This window comes from Lynx rufus, unplaced genomic scaffold (genome assembly GCF_022079265.1).
Source record: "Lynx rufus isolate CCGP_SWC_20201006 ecotype Redwood Valley unplaced genomic scaffold, mLynRuf1.p SCAF_5, whole genome shotgun sequence".
NCBI classification, from domain to species: Eukaryota; Metazoa; Chordata; class Mammalia; order Carnivora; family Felidae; genus Lynx; species Lynx rufus.
Window position 1 is genome coordinate 150655443 of NW_025814867.1, and position 18219 is coordinate 150673661.

At 45.2% G+C, this 18219-nt stretch overlaps 1 protein-coding gene across 4 annotated transcripts in view; it reads right to left on the reverse strand.

Annotated features, from left to right (window-relative positions):
- The window catches only part of HLCS (holocarboxylase synthetase), a 219496-nt gene that overhangs the window by 186313 nt on the left and 14964 nt on the right, over positions 1-18219 (reverse strand). For 3 of the 4 annotated variants that reach the window (XM_047098836.1, XM_047098833.1, XM_047098834.1), the window contains 3 exons: positions 14886-15048; positions 11778-12724; positions 6543-6725 (listed from right to left, as the gene is read on the reverse strand). In XM_047098836.1, coding sequence (XP_046954792.1) covers positions 6543-6725; positions 11778-12724; positions 14886-15048 — 1293 coding nt within the window. The remainder of the gene's footprint in view (positions 1-6542; positions 6726-11777; positions 12725-14885; positions 15049-18219) is intronic. The other variant, XM_047098835.1, reaches the window with a different exon arrangement.

The following is an 18219-nucleotide window of genomic DNA, read 5'->3' on the forward strand; positions in this document are numbered from 1 at the left end:
CTGGCCGGCTGGGGGATCCAAAGGGATCCACTGGCAGCTCACTCTGCACAGAGGTCCGATCCCGGCTCGGAGGTCCCATCCCGGCTCGTCCCCACCAACCAGCTGCTGCTCGGAGCCTCGGCTCTGCCCCACGCCCTCCCCCGGTGGAGAGAAAAACGGAAACAGAGCCCAGAGAAACAGAAACAAAAAGGCGAGTTTTTCCATGGGACTTCAGGTTGTGCCAGGGAAAGAGCTGTGGTTTTCTATCCAATCGGGGTCGCTCACAAACGCATATGGATTCCCCCACAGAAAGGTGTATTCCTGCTAACTTCCCACCAGCACCAGTGGCGGGAGGTCCGTGCGGCAGCCACCCAGTAATCTAGGGTCAACCGCGTAGCTTCTGACTCTCTCACTCAACACACGCCTCCAGGAAGGAGGTTATCTGTTTGAAAGGACTCACGGGGCGCCTGGGTGGCGCAGTCGGTTAAGCGTCCGACTTCAGCCAGGTCACGATCTCGCGCTCCGTGAGTTCGAGCCCCGCGTCGGGCTCTGGGCTGATGGCTCGGAGCCTGGAGCCTGTTTCCGATTCTGTGTCTCCCTCTCTCTCTGCCCCTCCCCCGTTCATGCTCTGTCTCTCTCTGTCCCAAAAATAAATAAAAACGTTGAAAAGGAAAAAAAAAAAAAAAAAAAAGAAAGGACTCACTGTGTAGATGTCAGCACATGTGTGGTCCTCTTTGAGGAACAGTTCGAGGGGTTCCGTCAAGAAACATCCACGCGGGGACAAGGGTGCTCGAATTATGCACTTCTACAGGCCCCCCAGTAGTACCTTCCACCCACAGGCATGAACGGATTGCTGATGCCCATGGTGCCCACACAGGAACATGGGAGCCACAGCTAAACCAGCCGTGTAGCAGGAACTAGCCTTTCACCAGAGTCAAGTCATTACTAACAAAGCTAGCGCTTCTAAGGTAATTAATATAGGGGCGCCTGGGTGGCTCAGGGGTTGAGTGTCCGACTTCAGCTCAGGTCACGCCCTCATGGTTCATGAGTTTGGGCCCCACATCGGGTTTTCTGCTGTCAGTGCACAACCCACTTCAGATCCTCTTTCCCCCTTGCTCTCTCCCCCTCCCCCGCTTGCATTCTCTCTCCCTCTCTCAAAAACATAAACATTTTTAAAAAAAATATTGATGTCAAATATTAAATAAGTTATCCGTATCTACACAACAGTCCTTACTTTTTTTTTTTTTTTTAAGTTCTTATTTAAATTCCAGTTAGTTAAGGGGCGCCTAGGTGGCTCAGTCGGTCGAGCGTCGGACTTCGACTCAGGTCATGATCTCAGTTCGTGGGTTCGAGCCCCGCGTCAGGCTCTGTGCTGACAGCTCGGAGCCTGGAGCCTGCTTCGGATTCTGTGTCTCCCTCTCTCTCTGCCCCTGCCCTGTTCGTGCTCTGTCTCTCTCTCAAAAATAAACATTAAAAAAAATTTTTTTTTTTTTTTAATTCCAGTCAGGTAACATTCAGTGTAATGCTAGTTTCAGGTATACAATTTAATGATTCAACACTTCACATACAACACCCGGTGCTCATCACTTAAGCCCCATCATCTATTTAACCCATCCCCTCATCTACCTGGACTGAGGTATGGCAGCCTTAGGACGATGCACAAAAAGCATCTTCTATAGTTTGAAAGAGGAGCTATTTAGGCACAGGAATACACAATATGTACTGGCACCAGTGATTACCTACGGTAGTGCATAAGCATGTTTCCATTTTGGTATTGAACCTGTCCCTGGTTAATGGCTTTTCTCACTTTTTGAGCATTAACACTCAAGTGGTGACCATTTATGGGCTGTCTTCGAAGTCTAGTAACAGTAATTTGTATGTATTTTTAGTAACCAGGTTTGTTCATAACAAAAATAATACAGGTACATTACAGAAAGTGTAAAAAACACAAAAGTTTAGTATAATCAGCCCTAATTAAGCCCACCATCTAGAAATACACCCTATACATACTGTTATTTCCTTTCAGTCTTTTTTCTGTAGACGTGTGTGTGTGGTGTACATGTGTTCATGTGTTTTGTCTGCTTTGACAGAGCATAATCTTGCCGAGGGCTGAATTTCAATCCTGCCCCTGGGAGTTTCAATTAAATGGGAAGCCCCGCTCACCCAGAGAATGCACCTCAGCGGAGCCCTGCTTCCTCAAGGTGTCATGCATGGTGACGCTTCTGAGGCCATACATGACTGGATTTTATAGGGGAAATCACATGCTGCTGTGGCGTGTGGGTGTCGGTGAAGGTTCAGAACACATCCCTAGCAAACACCAAGAGTCGTCTGTACTCTGGGTGAGTGTTTTTTTTTTTTCCCCTACCTGGATCACCATGCTATTCTTTTCCATTTGTATCATAGTAATGTGGAAGCTCATAGGTGCCTCATAAATCTTCTGTACCATTTGCTATGAAGAGCGAGGGCCTAGGCACCAAACTGTGTAAACACAGCTGGTACGCAGTAAAACTATTCAGATAACTAGTGTGTTTATTTTCTTCTTTCATATTCCATCCTGTAATAGGACCTAGCACCCAGCAAATGTTTAATGGAAGATGGATATTATTAACTGTGGCACTGAAATAATTCCTACACATCCAAAAGAAAGTGCCACCAATATAATGGAAAACTACTACAGTATGTGAAGCTGATGCAGAGAAAAAAAAAAAAAATCTCTGAACAGATTCCAGGGAGTCTGTCCACCAGGCAGCCTAGCTCAGCAGCGACACCGTGCGGTGAGAGGTGGTTGATTCTCAACAGCGCAGAGTATTTTACAGGGAGCAGGAAGCAGAGGCCAGCACAGGCATCGAATCTGCAAGGCAGGTGATGAATCTAAGGATGGGCCGTGTATTACAGATGCCAGGATACCAACATCCTCTCACGCACCTTCATTACATGGGGATCAATGAGATCTAGTAAGAAGGCTGTGGGAAAGAAAATCAAATAGAAAGTACGACCCAGCTCTGTTCCCAATCTGTCATTCCCAACTATCTGTAAAAGCTAAAAGTGCTGAGCCATCACCGGCACAATGACCAGATGTTCCTAAATGTCTCCACCTAGACATTAAGAGGATGGCCAGAGGAAATGAGCACCTGCCTCCAGAAAGACCATCAAAGTCGGTGAATATCCTTCTGCTTTCATATTCATTTGCATGATAATCCCTTAAAGATTTTGTATCCCAGGAAAACATACTCTAACATCCTGAATTCTTGTATTTCTTTTAGCAGCAGATTCAAAGTCTTCTAGAAGAGTAATAAAACTAAGAAATGTGGATATACACAACACTCATATGCCCACTCCCTCAGCTCCTTGGGCTCCCAAAGTAAAAAGGAACTCAGAGAAAGGCAATCGGGAGAAAATGTAATGCACAGGATTAGCAGACCAACTGGATGACCCAAAATGAGAAGAGAACATTTCTGAAAATTGCTCTTCCCCAAAGTTACTATGTAATAAGGAACTTGGTCGGTTTGGTGCCTGTATAGGGTATTTGTGAATCTGTATGTAGAACAAGTACATGTTTTCATTTTGTTCAAACATTTCATTCATTCCCAAGATTTGTGAATGAGGGTTACCAATCGGTAGGGGGAAAATGTCTCCCCCACACCCGCAGGCGGTTTAAAGAACCAAAAGGACAAAAATACAAAGCATCTACTGGGTATGTTAATATAAGCAGACATGCAACACAAAGCCTCTGCTTAGGTATTTTGGGCTATACCCATCCTAAAGACACAGGAAATGCCTAGAACCCAAACCTTGGGAACACGTTTTCCTCTTCACTGAGGAGTCCAGAGGGGCGAGAGTCAAAGAGTCCAGAGGGGCGAGTCCCGAGGCCAGTGCAGTCAGAATTCCTGAGAAAGGTCAAAGACCACTGCCACGGGCAGGCCTGGTCTCTCAGGCTCCATGATCTCAGAATAAGCAGGCACTTCCTCACATTTCCAGTCTCAGCCCTCCACAATCAGGAAAAGGGGGACAGAGAAGATTTAGGAGAGTGACAGTCACATCTCCCCTGGGACCAGTAACCCTTATCCACGAGGCTCTGCCCCATTCCCCCAAAGCAGGAGGGACCACACGTGGGTCATCTAAAGGAGCTGAAGCTCTGAGGACCCACTTTATTTTGATAAAAGTCACAAGACAGAGCTGATGCTTTTCCTTCTATTAACTGAACACACAGAGACAAATGACGTGGAGTTTTGAATTCCCAAGTTGAAGGCACAAAACCAAAGTCATATCATTAATTCCTAAGAGCACCCATTAAAAAGAGTGCAAACTGGGGTGCCTGGGTGGCTCAGTCGGTTAAGCGTCCGACTTCAGCTCAGGTCATGATCTCGTGGTTCACGAGTTCAAGCCCCGCGTTGGGCTCTGTGCTGACAGCTCGGAGCCTGGAGCCTGCTTCCGATTCTGTGTCTCCCTCTCTCTCTGACCCTCCCCCCATTCATGCTCTGTCTCTCTCTGTCTCAAAAATAAATAAACGTTAAAAAAAAATTTTTTTAATAAAAAAATAAATAAAATAAAATAAAAAGAGTGCAAACTGGCTGAAAGCCATAATGAAAATGCAATAAAAGAATGTCTCTTAAATGAAAAAAAAATCATCCATTGCAATATTATTCATTTTTAAAATTTAAAATTATTATCTATAGTCTATTTTTAGACTGGGCATCAGGCACTTTTGGGCACATTATACACATGTAATTTATCAAAATCCTCAACAATCTAATAATAATACTACTAATCACTGGACTTTTTTTTAAGTTTATTTATTTATTTTTGAGAGAGAGTGAGCACAAGCGGAGGAAGGGCAGAGAGAGAGAGGGAGACAGAGAATCTGAAGCAGGCTGCAGGCTCGGTGCTATCAGCATGGAGCCCAAAACAGGGCTCAATCCCATGCCTGTGAGACCACGACCTGAACTGAAACCAAGAGTCGGACACTTAACCGATGGAGCTACCCAGGCACCCCTCACATATTTCTTGTAGGAATTTTTTTTTATAGACCTCATACAATTCTATAAGCTATCTCTTTAAATTTTTTTTATGTTTATTGATTTTTGAGAGAAAAAGAGTGAGCACACACGCAAGTGGGGGAGGGGCAGAGAGGGAGGGAGACACGGAATCTGAAGCAGGCTCCAGGCTCTGAGCTGTCAACAGAGCCCGAAGCGGTGCTCAAAGCCATGAACCACGAGATCACAACCTGAACCAAAGTCAGCCAGTCAATTGACTGTGCCACCCAGGCGCCCCAATCCTATAAGGTATCTTAATACTAGAACCCTCAGAGTTTATACCCGTCTTCTACAAGTGAGCAAATCCCACCCAGATAGCCTACAGCTCTGTTCTCCTCTGAAAACTAAGTTTGGCAAGGGACAGAGTATAACCTAAAAGGGAGTTCCTCCTCTTTTTTTATTTTTTTTAATGTTTGTTTTTGAGAGAGAGAGAGAGAGAGAGCATGTGCATGCGCGCACGCACACACACACACAGCAGCGGGGGGTGGGGGGGGACAGAGAGATGGGGGACAAGGGAAAGCAGGTAAGTTTGGTGTTTAGAGTCACCTGGACTATCAGATATTTGCTAAAACTGCACGGTTACGGGGCGCCTGGGTGGCGCAGTCGGTTGGGCGTCCGACTTCAGCCAGGTCACGATCTCACGGTCCGTGAGTTCGAGCCCCGCGTCGGGCTCTGGGCTGATGGCTCAGAGCCTGGAGCCTGTTTCCGATTCTGTGTCTCCCTCTCTCTCTGCCCCTCCCCCGTTCATGCTCTGTCTCTCTCTGTCCCAAAAAAAATAAATAAAAAAACGTTGAAAAAAAATTAAAAAAAAAAAAAAACTGCACGGTTACATCACTAAACTCACAAATTTCCCCATTTAGGGGAGCTGAGAAAAAGACCCGCAAAATCATTTGCCACAATTAACAAGAAATTGACAACTTGACAAAACAAAGCGAAGGGGTTAGCAGGAGACACCCCTAGGGAACCTGGCAACCTGCCCAAACCAGGTAACAACCACAGGCATCAAGTGCAGACACAAGACCGGGAAAATTCCTGAATACATTCCCAGCTCCATGGGCATTTTCCTTTTAGACACAACGAGATCTAAACTGAAATCCAGAGCCCTTCCGCCACAAGATGGCAGACGTCAGCACAAATGAAACAAAACTTGGGGTTTTCCCATCCAAATATTCACTGAGAAAGGCCCAAACCAAAACAGAGGTTTTTAGTCCCAAATGAATAAAATGTGGTTTCCAAATACACTCTTGACACATAAAAGAGTAACCCTTTTTTTTAAACCATAAAATGGATAGGATGTGACCTTTAAGATTTAATACCTTCTAAACTCCCTTCTCTCCCTCCCTCCCTTACAAACACCAAAAATATCAGCTATACTTGGATATCTTTAAGGCAGCTCCCAAATCTGAAGTCAAAATAAAAACAGAAATCAACACCATAAACCCACTGCAACGGAACCCCTGAGGAAAAGGGTCACCGTCTGGAAGAAAGGCATCCAAGGCGCCCCCTTCTGGGCTGAGCGCACACACTCACCTCAGCAGCAGGCAGTAAGTACAGAGGCGTTAAGGCAGGAGCTCGTTTTAGGTCACAGTTCAGGCCGAGCGTTGTCAGGATCTCCCTAAGGACTTCGTATCTTCTCGTATTGCTTGATTTGAGCAGATCAAAATCTTCCTGGGCTTGCACCACTGAAGAGCTGGGAGGTAGTTCTAAGTGCGCCTGAGGGAAAAAGATACCACTTGGTAAATCGGGGCGCTTACCGACCTCAATAGAAACAATATCCTCTCCGGCTCTTCTGAAAACTTAAAACAGGAATCCTAATTATCAATAGCATGTAAATGTTGAACTTGAACATTTGGAGAGTAATGACAAGCAATAAAAAGATGCAAAGGAGCCAACTGACACGGTGGCTGTCAGGCAGAAAAGCGATGCCGGAAACGAGCCTGGATAGTGATCAGACTCTGTCCAGGTCCAGACATTTATCACTAACCAGGCAGTGGATCCTGGGCAAGTCGCTTAACTTGATCATTCGACCGAAATGCTTAGAAATACAATAGTTCTGGGGCGCCTGGGTGGTTCAGTCGGTGGAGCTTCCAACTTCGGCTCGGGTGGTGATTTCATGGTTCGTGGGTTCAAGCCCCGGATCTGGCTCTGTGCTGACAGTGTTGAGACTGCTTTGGATTCTCTGTCTCCCTTTCTTTCTGCCCCTCCCCCTGGCATGTGCGTGCGAGCTCTCTCTCTCTCTCTCTCTCTCAAAAAATAAACAAACATTAAAAAGAAAAAAACAAAGAAATCCCATCAGGCTGAGAACCCAAGTGAAGTCCCTACTGAACTCAGGGAGGCGTGATGGTCATGTTGAAACTCTCACTCTACCTGTTAGTCACAACCACTGGGGAACAATACCAGGGAGGAATATAGCCTTATTCACCATTGTAAGAGTGTCTGCAGGCCTTCACATAGGAGTGGGGTTTGAGGGACCCCAGAAAGGCCCAACCCACCACCCTCTGATTGAATTTAAGATTCAGGACTTCATCTGTCTCGTTCAGGCTTTGTTGTCCACTTAAAATCAAACCAGTCCCACCTATCAACATGGTCTGAAGGAACTTGCTAGATCTTCTAGCTCCCTTCACCTAGAACTTTCCTAGCAGTGGCGTGTGCCTTGGTATAAAGGAACAGACTCGAACTTCTGGCCCTCTTGAGATCAGATTTTAAGTGGCCCTTAGAGCCTTGGAGGGTGCCACAACATTGAGCAACCTAAGCATGTTTGCTTTATTTTGCTTTTGACAGGGGTCCGCTGTGGGTTTCTGTTGTACGCAGAGCTCCTGACCTGATATTATAGGAGCATTATGAAAATAAAAAGCAAAGTGCCAGCCTTCAGACGATATAAAATCCCTCAATTCCCACCCAAGCCTTCACCAAGTCAAAAATACTGTCCAAAATGGTCCAACTGTTCAAAGTCAATGTCAATCTGAAAAGGTTTGTAGAGACTGTCCTGCCACTACAGCGGGTGAGCTGGCCACTGAAGCAGGGGTGAGTCTGTCCTCCAAAGAGCCCTGGAGAGAAGAGGAGGGAGAAAAGTAAAATCCTTCAAAGTATCCAAAGCCTGCCGAGTCTCCTTCTCCCCTGGGTTCTCTCCTTAAATGTGGCCTCTCCTCTCCAGTGGACAAAGCCAGTGCTGGGGCAATGAGCAGAGCTGTGGGTCACGTTCAACTCATGTGAGCACGCGGCTCTCCTGGAGCTTACCCCTTACAGGTGCAGAAATAAAATGAGCAAAGCGGGCCCAGGAGAAAGGCGTGAGAGTGACGAATGGCACAGGCACACCCCAGCCTGAGTGATACACACAAGATCCAAGCACACACGTGAGGTGTGCTAAACTCGCTGAGGAAGACAAGGAGGGCTCACCCCACGGGCAGGCCTCCAGGGTTCCAGGAGGTGACACAGACATTGTGCAAGGAGTGCTTTTGTGGACTTCAAGAGTCAGCGCTTCTATGACAGATTTGGGGCTCTGTGCCTCAGTTCCCAGGACAGAAAAGCATGTGCTTCTGGATTTGCACTCCTGGTTCTCTATGGCATCTGACAAATGTTACATCCTCTGGCTGGAATACTGTTACCATACTGATGGGTCCATTTTTATAACTTGGCTTCTTCTAAAATTAAGGCTTTCTGACCAGACCAAAAGCCAGAACTAAAGCATCTCCAGTCACAAATTGAGGACCGGGGCGGGGTTGGGGGTGGGGGCTGCTACAGGAATCTGTTGGGAAACACTGCTAACACCCTATAATGCACGAATGACTGACTCCACAACGAGGTAGGATCAGCCCCAATGTCAACAGTGCCATGGTTGAGAAACCCCACTGTAAACGCCATACCACTGCTGCCATGTGCTAAGCCACAGAAGGAAATAAAATATTTTTAAATCCATTTGAGAGACATTTACTTGAGCAACTCCATGCCAAGGTCCTGGTCCATTTGATAATCAAATGTCAGCATGAACCCACAGCCTTAAATTTCCCCTGCAAACCTGATCATTATAGCAAGCACACGAAAATTTCCTTTTTCTTTATTACGAGCCCTCTTACTGGGTTACATCATTACTCCATTTATTATTACGATGAAGGGTAAAGGCATCCCCACGCAGCTCCTAGGCCATGAGACCACCACCTACTGTGCGGCTTTGCACCCTCTTACTGGGTTACATCATTACTCCATTTATTAGAGATGAAGACTGTGAAATTGACCAAGGAAAGAGGAAACTGGCCAGTCTGTGGTAACATTTATTGGCTGATCTCGGTGGCGAGGTACCGTAGTGACACAGGCCCAAGGAGAAAGCGGTGAGCCTGTCACACAGAGACTGGAAGTCATTTAAAATCAAAAATGACATTCTAATCCTCTGAATCTGATTTTTGAAGCCGCATCGTATTGCCTTTTTTTCTAGAGCGATGCGTGCAGTTTCAAATTTTATGACAGTAACGGGGTCAATTTAAATGGTGCAGCCAACAGAGTTGCCATGTAACTCCCAGAAATGCATCACAACGGTGCCGAATCAATTTTCTAGTACAAGTCTGTGCACAGGGGTGGTAAAAGTCGCTATTCAAAACTGAAATACGGCTCTAGGAAGTCAGGTTTTTAAGTGGATTTTCTGAGAATGCACAGTTGCTATAGTTACCATCTTTGCAGAGAAAAAGATAAGAGGAACATTTATTAGGCCTCCAAACTAATTCATGTGCTTTGCAGCCTCCGTGAAACCTGCTTGGCTTGCACACATTCACCTACCCTGATGTCCAGATTTCTTCACTGCAGGCATCTTTGCTCGAGCATTAGCTTAAGAACAAATGAGTGGGCTTTGGAATAGTAAAGAGACAAATTTATACCTCCATGAAGAATATTTGGTCAGAAAACCTCAAAAGACTTAGCTCCTAGGACGACATATGAAATGAAAATAAACAACAAAAAAAGAAAATGATTATCTAATTCAATAAAAACATCCCTGTAATAAAACAAAATCTGTTATACTCATCCTGGGAACTATTCTGGGAAAAATACCTACAATCACTCAGTTTTCTCATTTAAGGTAACAAATCCTCAAAGGGGCACCTGGGTGGCTCAGTTGGGTAAGCATCCCACTTCAGCTCAGGTCATGATCTCGCAGTTTGTGAGTTTGAGCCCCACATCAGGCTCTGTGCTGACAGCTCAGAGCCTGGAGCCTGTTTCAGATTCTGTGTCTCCCTCTCTCTCTGCTCCTTCCCCACTCATACTCTGTCTCTGTCTCTCTCTCTCAAAAGTAAGTAAACATTCAAAAAAAGAAAAAAAAAATCCTTAAGAACAAGTGTTCATCTAACTCTATCAAAAACTTCTGCCCTGAAGCATTAAAAAGTTTGCAGAAATGATCAGGGATTTTGAAATAGTCTCTCCTGCTTCCATCTGCTTAAACAAACAAAAAACTAAAAGGAAAAAGAAGGTGGGGAAAAAAAAAAAACCAGCAGATGAGCCAAAGGGAAGGTTTGGGAAGGGAAACAGCAAGTCCTTCCTGCCCGCTGTCTCCTTACCTACATACAGCTGAACCTTCACCAATGAGGGGGCTCGCGTGCCAATCTTACCACGCAGCTGAAAATGCTCATGTAACTTTTTACTCTCCAAAAAGTTAACCTATAGCCTAGTGTTGACCAGAAGCCTTACCAATAAAATAGTCAAGCAACATGTATTTTGTATATTATATGTATTATATACTCTATTCTTACAATAAAGTAAGCTAGAGAAAAGGAAACTATTAAGAAAGTCATAAGGAACATGGGGCATCTGGGTGGCTCAGTCAGTTGAGCGTCTGACTCTTGATTTTGGCTTAGCTCATGATCTCAGGTCAGAGTCATGGGATTGAGCCCCACATCGGGCTCTGCACTGGGCTTAGAGTCTGCTCAAGATTCTCTCTCTCTCTGCCCCTTCCCCACTCGCTTACACTCACGTGAGCTCTCTCTCTCCCTCTCTCTCACAAAAAAAAAAAAAGAGAGAGACAGAAAGAGAGAGAAAATCATAAGAAACAGAAAATACATTTATAGTACTGTACTGTATTTAACCAAAAATATCCACACAAGTGGACCCACACAGTTTAAAGCCGTATTATTTGAGGGTAGGTTGTATTAATTTGCCACAAAACTAAATCGCTTCAATATTCTCTTTGCAACTTTTCTCAGCACTTAAAGAGTGACAGAATCATAAAAGAATTGAGGATTTGAAGTGTTTTCAACACTCACTACCCCAGAAGTTGGTGAGCATTCATTCATTCATTCATGTAGTCCCTGGCATCACCTATAATGTTGTAATGTGATGGTTACTAACACTTAAAATCACCAGCTCAAGGCACTCAACTCCCTACATTAACTAAAGGTTCGATTATATTGTGCTTTGAGACAAAAGAGTAAACTAATATATTTTGGAAAGAGTAATACCAGTACAGATCAAAACAGGAACGAATTTTCTGACTAATCCTCCGTTAACCAGGAGTCTAATTGGCCATGACACCTGCTGCTATGTCCTTCCATCACGAATATTTTGGTGAAATGGGATATTCAAATACAGGAAAGCCCTCATCTAAACCTACTCCCCGTCAGCAAAAACTCCCAGGCAAGGATCAAAAAGCAACCCACGAACACAGACTCCTGAGCCTTTCAGTGTGCGACCTTAGAGAGCATGCTCTCAAAAAAAAAAAAAAAAAAAGAGAGCATGCTCTCAGTCAGAGATCCCCAAAGGTCATCACATGGATGCCAGCCTCCATACCTGGCAAAGAACAGCTTCTCCTCCACGTGGTCCAAAAGGCACTTGCACTATCAGCCTGTCCTTGTCCTCATTCTCCAGGTGACCCTGGAGCTTGCCCAGGCTGAGCTGTCCCCCAGGGCCCTCCTCATAAACATAGCCACTGCTCAGGACACTGAGCTTCACGTGGGTCTGGTCAGCCTTGGAGAAAACCAAGTTCTGGACTGTCTCCCGCAGCACACTCTTGCTCGTCACCTGAAAGCCAGCAAGCGTGAAGGGCGAACACAGGCCCAACACTTTCCCCCCCTGAGAAAGGTAGGCCATGAATTTCTGGGAAAGGTCTTCAGGAATCGCCTCCCTGGTGGCAATGACCAACAACAGACAGTTGTCCGACCACGGGTCTCTGAGAGCACTTTCCCTTGACAGGGGGTACAGTGTATAGCTCTCGGTGTCCACACAGTCAGCCAGAACGGACCGGACCTCCTGGAACCTGCCCAGGGATTCCTGGGAAGCAGAACCCGTGTAGAAGAGGATATTGGGTGCCCTCCCCGTGATGTTGACTTTCCTCCCTTCTCTCTCCAGGCAGATGTCATCAGCAAAATCCTCCAAAGTGCCATTGTGATCATACGGGAGATCTGGAATTTTCTCCGCAGACGCAAACTTGACAGATTCAATGGTGCTATTCTCAAGCTCCAAACACTCATGGCAACTAGACAGATGAAGGTGACAGTGCTCGATGGAGCCCACTCCTACGTCACCCTCCCCAGCAGGCTCGCGGCCAGAGGTACCATCTTTCCCTTCTGTGGGTTGTGCACCAAGGACCTTGAGGTCATCTCCACCAACGTGCTCCATAACGTCTGGCTCAGGCTTACTCTCAACGGAAGGTTCAGGATTCTGCTGTAGGATCTGGGCTTGCTTGTTTGAGGCCTGATCCTTAAGTGCCTTCAGAGTGGAGTCCTGCAAGTGCACTGCTAAAATACAAACAGAACAGACGGCCCATCAACGCTTCTGGTTTGTCACAGAGCTCAGTTCAAGACCGCACGGTGCTCTCCGCACTCTGTGACTCTCGCTTCAGGGCAGCCCCCTGCCAGTCCCACCTATGTCCCCACCACAACTCTGTGGCATCCTCTGGATCCAAGTCACTGCTCCTGCTGCTGGGGGGGCGGGGGGGCGGCACCTGATGACCCCCTCCCAGTGAAACCCCGCGTTTCCACAACACCTGTCCCATGTGAATCAGAGAGGTCATCAGGCCTACTTCCTTACAGATTCAATTTCTTGGGCATCCATCTCCTGTAAGAGAATGAAACTGAGAAACAAAAATAGGTCTATGTCTAGTGGGTCCAAGCACACCCCAGGCAGCAGGTGCTCTTGGGACACTTCATAGGATCCATGGGGGAGAAGAGTCTTTGCAGTATCTTATCTCAGGACTGAAAGAGAAGTTTACAATCTCTGATTCAAAAAACATTTCTTGGGGCACCCGGGTGGCTCAGTCGGTTGAGCGTCCAACTTCGGCTCAGGTCATGATCTCAAGGTTCGTGGGTTTGAGCCCCACGTCGGGCTCTGTCCTGACAGCTCAGAGCCTGGAGCCTGCTTCTGATTCTGTGTCTCCCTCTCTCTCTGCCCCTCCCCTGCTCACGCTCTGTCCTTGTGTCAAAAATAAACAAACATTAAAAAAAAATTAAAAAAAAAAAAAACATTTATTGATGGGGCTCCTGGGTGGCTCAATCGGTTACTTCAGCTCAGGTCATGATCTCTGCAGTTCGTAAGTTCAAGCCCGCGTCGGGCTTGCTGCTGTCAGCTAAGAGCCCACTTCGGATCCTCTGTCCTCCCCTCTCCCGGCACTTCATGCTGTCTCTCTCAAAACTAAACATAAAAAAACAAAACAAAACAAAAAAAAAAACGGTGCTTGGGTGACTCAGTCAGTTAAACATCTAACTTCAGCTCAGGCCATGATCTCACAGCTCATGGGTTCAAGTCCCGCATGGGGCTCTGTATCGACAGCTCAGAGCCTGAAACACGCTTTGGATTCTGTGTCTCCCTCTGTCTCTGCCCCTCCCCCTCCTTCTCGCTCTCTCTCAGAAATTAATAAACATTAATAGACATATTAAAAAGAATTTTTAAGCATTTATTGAGCACTTGTTACACATCTGACATGGTATCAGGCGCGTGCACATGCCAAATGGGAAAATTAAGTAATTTACACAGATTTCCGGAGCTAGTAATACACATTTGCTCAGGATACAAATGAAGGCTTTCATGGACATAGAAACCCAATTTTTAAGCCTAATTAAGGAAAAACATTTTGCATGTTTCCTAAAAAAAAGACTTTGTAATATTGTAATATATATTGTAACATATATATTGTAATATATTGTAATATATATATTTTTTAAGTCAAAAACTCCTAAATTTATATTTTTATAGTAACACTGGCTATGCTTTCCATTCAGTCGAACTACAGTCTAGAAACTAGTTATATTTTTTAGATTGTGTGAAACAAATATTATATGGCTTCTACATTTGCACAGCATCTCATGGACAGTGCAATTATGGGAAATCCTGGTTTAAAAATTTAGAATGGGGGTGGCGGGTGGCTCAGTCAGTTGAGCGTGACTCTCAATTTCGGCTTGGGTCATGATCTTGAGGTTCATGGGATCAAGCCCTGCGTCGGGCTCTGCACAGACAGTACGGAACCTGCTTGGGATTCTCTCTCTCCCACTCTCTCTGCCCCTCCCTGGTGTGCTAGCTTCCATGCTCGCTCACATGCTTTCTCTCTCAAAATAAACAAACATTTAAAAAACAATTAAGTAAAATCAATTTTAAAAAATTAAAGACACCTCCAAAAAACCTGACATGTGTATGAACCTCATTCTATTATAATTATATCCAACCCATTTAATGCATTAAAGATAAGCATCGACCTTAAGCCACACCGAACAAGAGTGCTCAACAGTCCTTAAGCTAATAACCAATGGCTATTATGGAAACATTTTTTTTTAAGTTTTTGTTTATTTAAGTAATCTCTATGCCCAACCTGAGGCTTGAACTCATGACACACAGACCAAGAGTATCATGCTCTTAAAACTGAGCTAGCCAGGCACCCCTGATGGAAACATTTCTAAAGTCACTTACAAACGATCTTTTGGGGTACCAGTCCATCAGCCATCTGGAGTCTATCTTCCATGAACGCCACCCCCAGCTTGCTGAAGTTGTCCACACTTGCTTCAGCGATTAATTGGTAAGGATCCCCAGGTCTGCAAGCTAATGGCAAACAACAGTCGGACCACTTCACAATCTGAGAATACACGGATGAAGGAGAAGGAAGACAAAGAGAGGGTGAGATTGTTCTTCTCTAAAATAACCTGATACTTTACTTTTCCCTTCCACTCCCACCACTAAATTACAGTCAAACATAATGAGTTACTGGATATCGCATTTTATTAACATCAAAGTGGCTCGGGCTCGAACATTCTTGTTTCCACCGGACAACAAGGCTTCCAAAGTACTAAATACAATCCTCTCTTTTAAAAACAATTGAGGGGGTGCCTGGGTGGCTCAGTCGGTTGAGCGTCCGACTTTGGCTCAGGTCATGATCTTGCGGTCCGTGAGTTCGAGCCCCGCGTCGGGCTCTGTCCTGGAGCCTGTTTCAGATTCTGTGTCTCCCTCTCTCTCTGACCCTCCCCTGTTCATGCTCTGTCTCTCTCTGTCTCAAAAATAAATAAACGTTAAAAAATAAATAAATAAATAAATAAAAGCAATTGAGGTCCCAACCACTTTTCAAGGAGATGAAAGGGGAAAGGGCCATTCTCCAGACATGGAAACACATCAATTTGCCTTCAATAACAGGAAATAGGAGAAAGCAACAGGTCCACAATATCCAGTGATTTATAATGTAACCTGTAGACCAGCTTTGCTCTAAGTGTGGTCCAAGACCAACTGTACCGGAACTCCCCAGGGGCCTGTGAACACCTCCCGTCTGGGCTCCGGGCTCCGTCTGGCGTGCCGGACTCTGCAGCTGCAGCCCAGGAATCAGAAGTTCTAAAGGGGTTTCCCAGCGATTCCTAAAACTGGAAAACTCCAGAGAGCTCCCGCCTGTCCCGGTTCAAAACTCCGTCCTTTGATGTGCTCCAGTTTTTGTAAAAGAAGAATGTGAAACTAGGACAAGAAGAGGAGCCCCAAGGGACAGGAGCCTGGCTCTGGAGTCAAGAACCTGGGTCTGGGTCAGACTGGGCTTATCTCGGCTGTGTGTCCTCAGGCAAATCTCAGAACCCCGTGAGTCCCAGCTTCCTCATTCCAGTCATCTTTTAGGTTTGTTGTGTTAATGAGATTAAAGAATATATGTAATGCCCCCAGCAGAAAGCCTGGGACAGAAAAAGTGTTCAATTAGTGAAAGCCACTATTATTAGCTATTAATGAAGCTGGTTTTAAAAGCAACAGAGTGGTCTTTTGTTAAGATGCCATGAATCATCTCTCTGCTTCCCAAAATAAATTGTCTCAGCGATACACTGCCCCAAATTTCCTAAATGATTTTGAATTCCATTTGTTTATATTGATAGGTTAGGTTTTTAGAAGTGACTCTTGCTGAAAACAGTGAAAACACACTGGGTAACATCAATAGAACATCATCCTAACAGCACTGAAGAAACAACTAGATAATGAAGTATTGTCAGGCCCAAGGCTGGGGCAAATCCCAACCCTAGAAGTAAGGGGAATTGCCACAAGTCAAACCGTGACGTTACCTGCTCATCCAGGAAACGTGGGGTTCAAAAGTCAAGGTCCAATTGGCATCATAGGTCTGACATACAGATCAATGGAACAGAACTGAGAGCACAGAAATGAACACACCTATCTACAGACAACTGATTTTGGACAAGGTTGCCCAGAAAGGCAGCGGAGAAACCACAAAGTTTTCAAAGACAGTGCCAGTACAACTGGGTATCTATATGCAAAAGAATGAAAATGGACCCCTACCTAACGCTATTTACACCAGGTACAAAAATCAACTCAAACTGGATCAAATCCTCAATGTAAGAGCTACAACTACAAAATTCTTAGAAGAAAACAGGCGTAAATCGTCATGACCTTGGATCAGGCAATGGTTTCTCAGATAGGACACCAAAAGTACAAGCAACAAAAGAAAAACCAGATAAACTGGACTTCGTCAAAATCTTTATGCTTCAGAGAACAGCTTCAAGGAAATAGAAAGACAATCCACAAAATGGAAGATGTTTGCAAATCACATATGTGATAAAAGACTAGCATCTTCAACATAAAGAACTAGAAAACAAAGGGTCTGAACAGACATGTCTCCAAAGAAAAGATACAAGTGGCAATAAGCACTTGAAAAGATGCACAACATCCCTAATTACTCATCAAGGGAAACACAAATCAAAACCGCAGTGCGATGCTTCACCTCTACTGGGATGGATATAATCAAAAAGATGGCTACTAACAAGTATTATGGAGGATGTTGAGCAATCAGAAGCCCACTGCATTGCTGACAGAAATATAAAATGGCTCATCCTCTTTGGAAAAGGCTTGGGGCACCTGGGTGGCTCAGTCAGTTAGGCATCCAACTTCGGCTCAGGTCATGATCTCACAGCTCAGGAGTTCGAGTCCCACACAGGGCTCTGTGCTGACAGTTCAGAGCCTGGAGCCTACTTTAGATTCTGTGTCTCCCTCTCTCTCTCTGCCCCCTCCCTCCCTCTTTTGCTCACACACACTCTCTCTCTCTCTCTCTCTCTCTCTCTGTCTCCCTCTCCCCCTCTCAAAAATAAACAAACATTAGGGGCGCCTGGGTGGCTCAGTCGGTTAAGCTTCCGACTTCAGCTCAGGTCATGATCTTGCGGTTCGCTGAGTTCAAGCCCCGCATCGGGCTCTGTGCTGACAGCTCAGATCCCGGAGCCTGCTTCAGTTTCTGTGTCTCCCTCTCTCTCTCTCTGCCTCTCCCCCACTCACACTCTGTCTCTCTCTCTCTCTCTCAAGAATAATCATTAAAAAAATTTTTTTAATAAAAAAATAAACATTAAAAAAAAGGCCTGACAGTTCTTCAAAAAGTTAAACATAGAACTACCAAACGACCAAGCAATTCCACTCCTAAGTATGTACCTAAAGGAACTGAAAATGTACATCCACACACAAAAGTTGTATACAGGTGTTCACAGCAGCATTAATCACAATAACCAAAGAGTGGAAACAACCCAAAGGTCCATCAGCAGAGGGAGGGATAAGCAAAGTGCATATATCCATACAGTGGAGTATTATTCAGCCATGATAAAGAATGAATGTCACATGTAGATGAATGTCACATGTCACAACTACATCACAACACACCTACTTGTCACAACATGGCTGCACCTTAAATACATGATGCTAAGTGAAGGAAGCCGATAACTAAAGGTCACATATTACACTATTCCATGTGTATGAACTATCCAAAACAGACAAATCTAAACAGTTAGAAAGT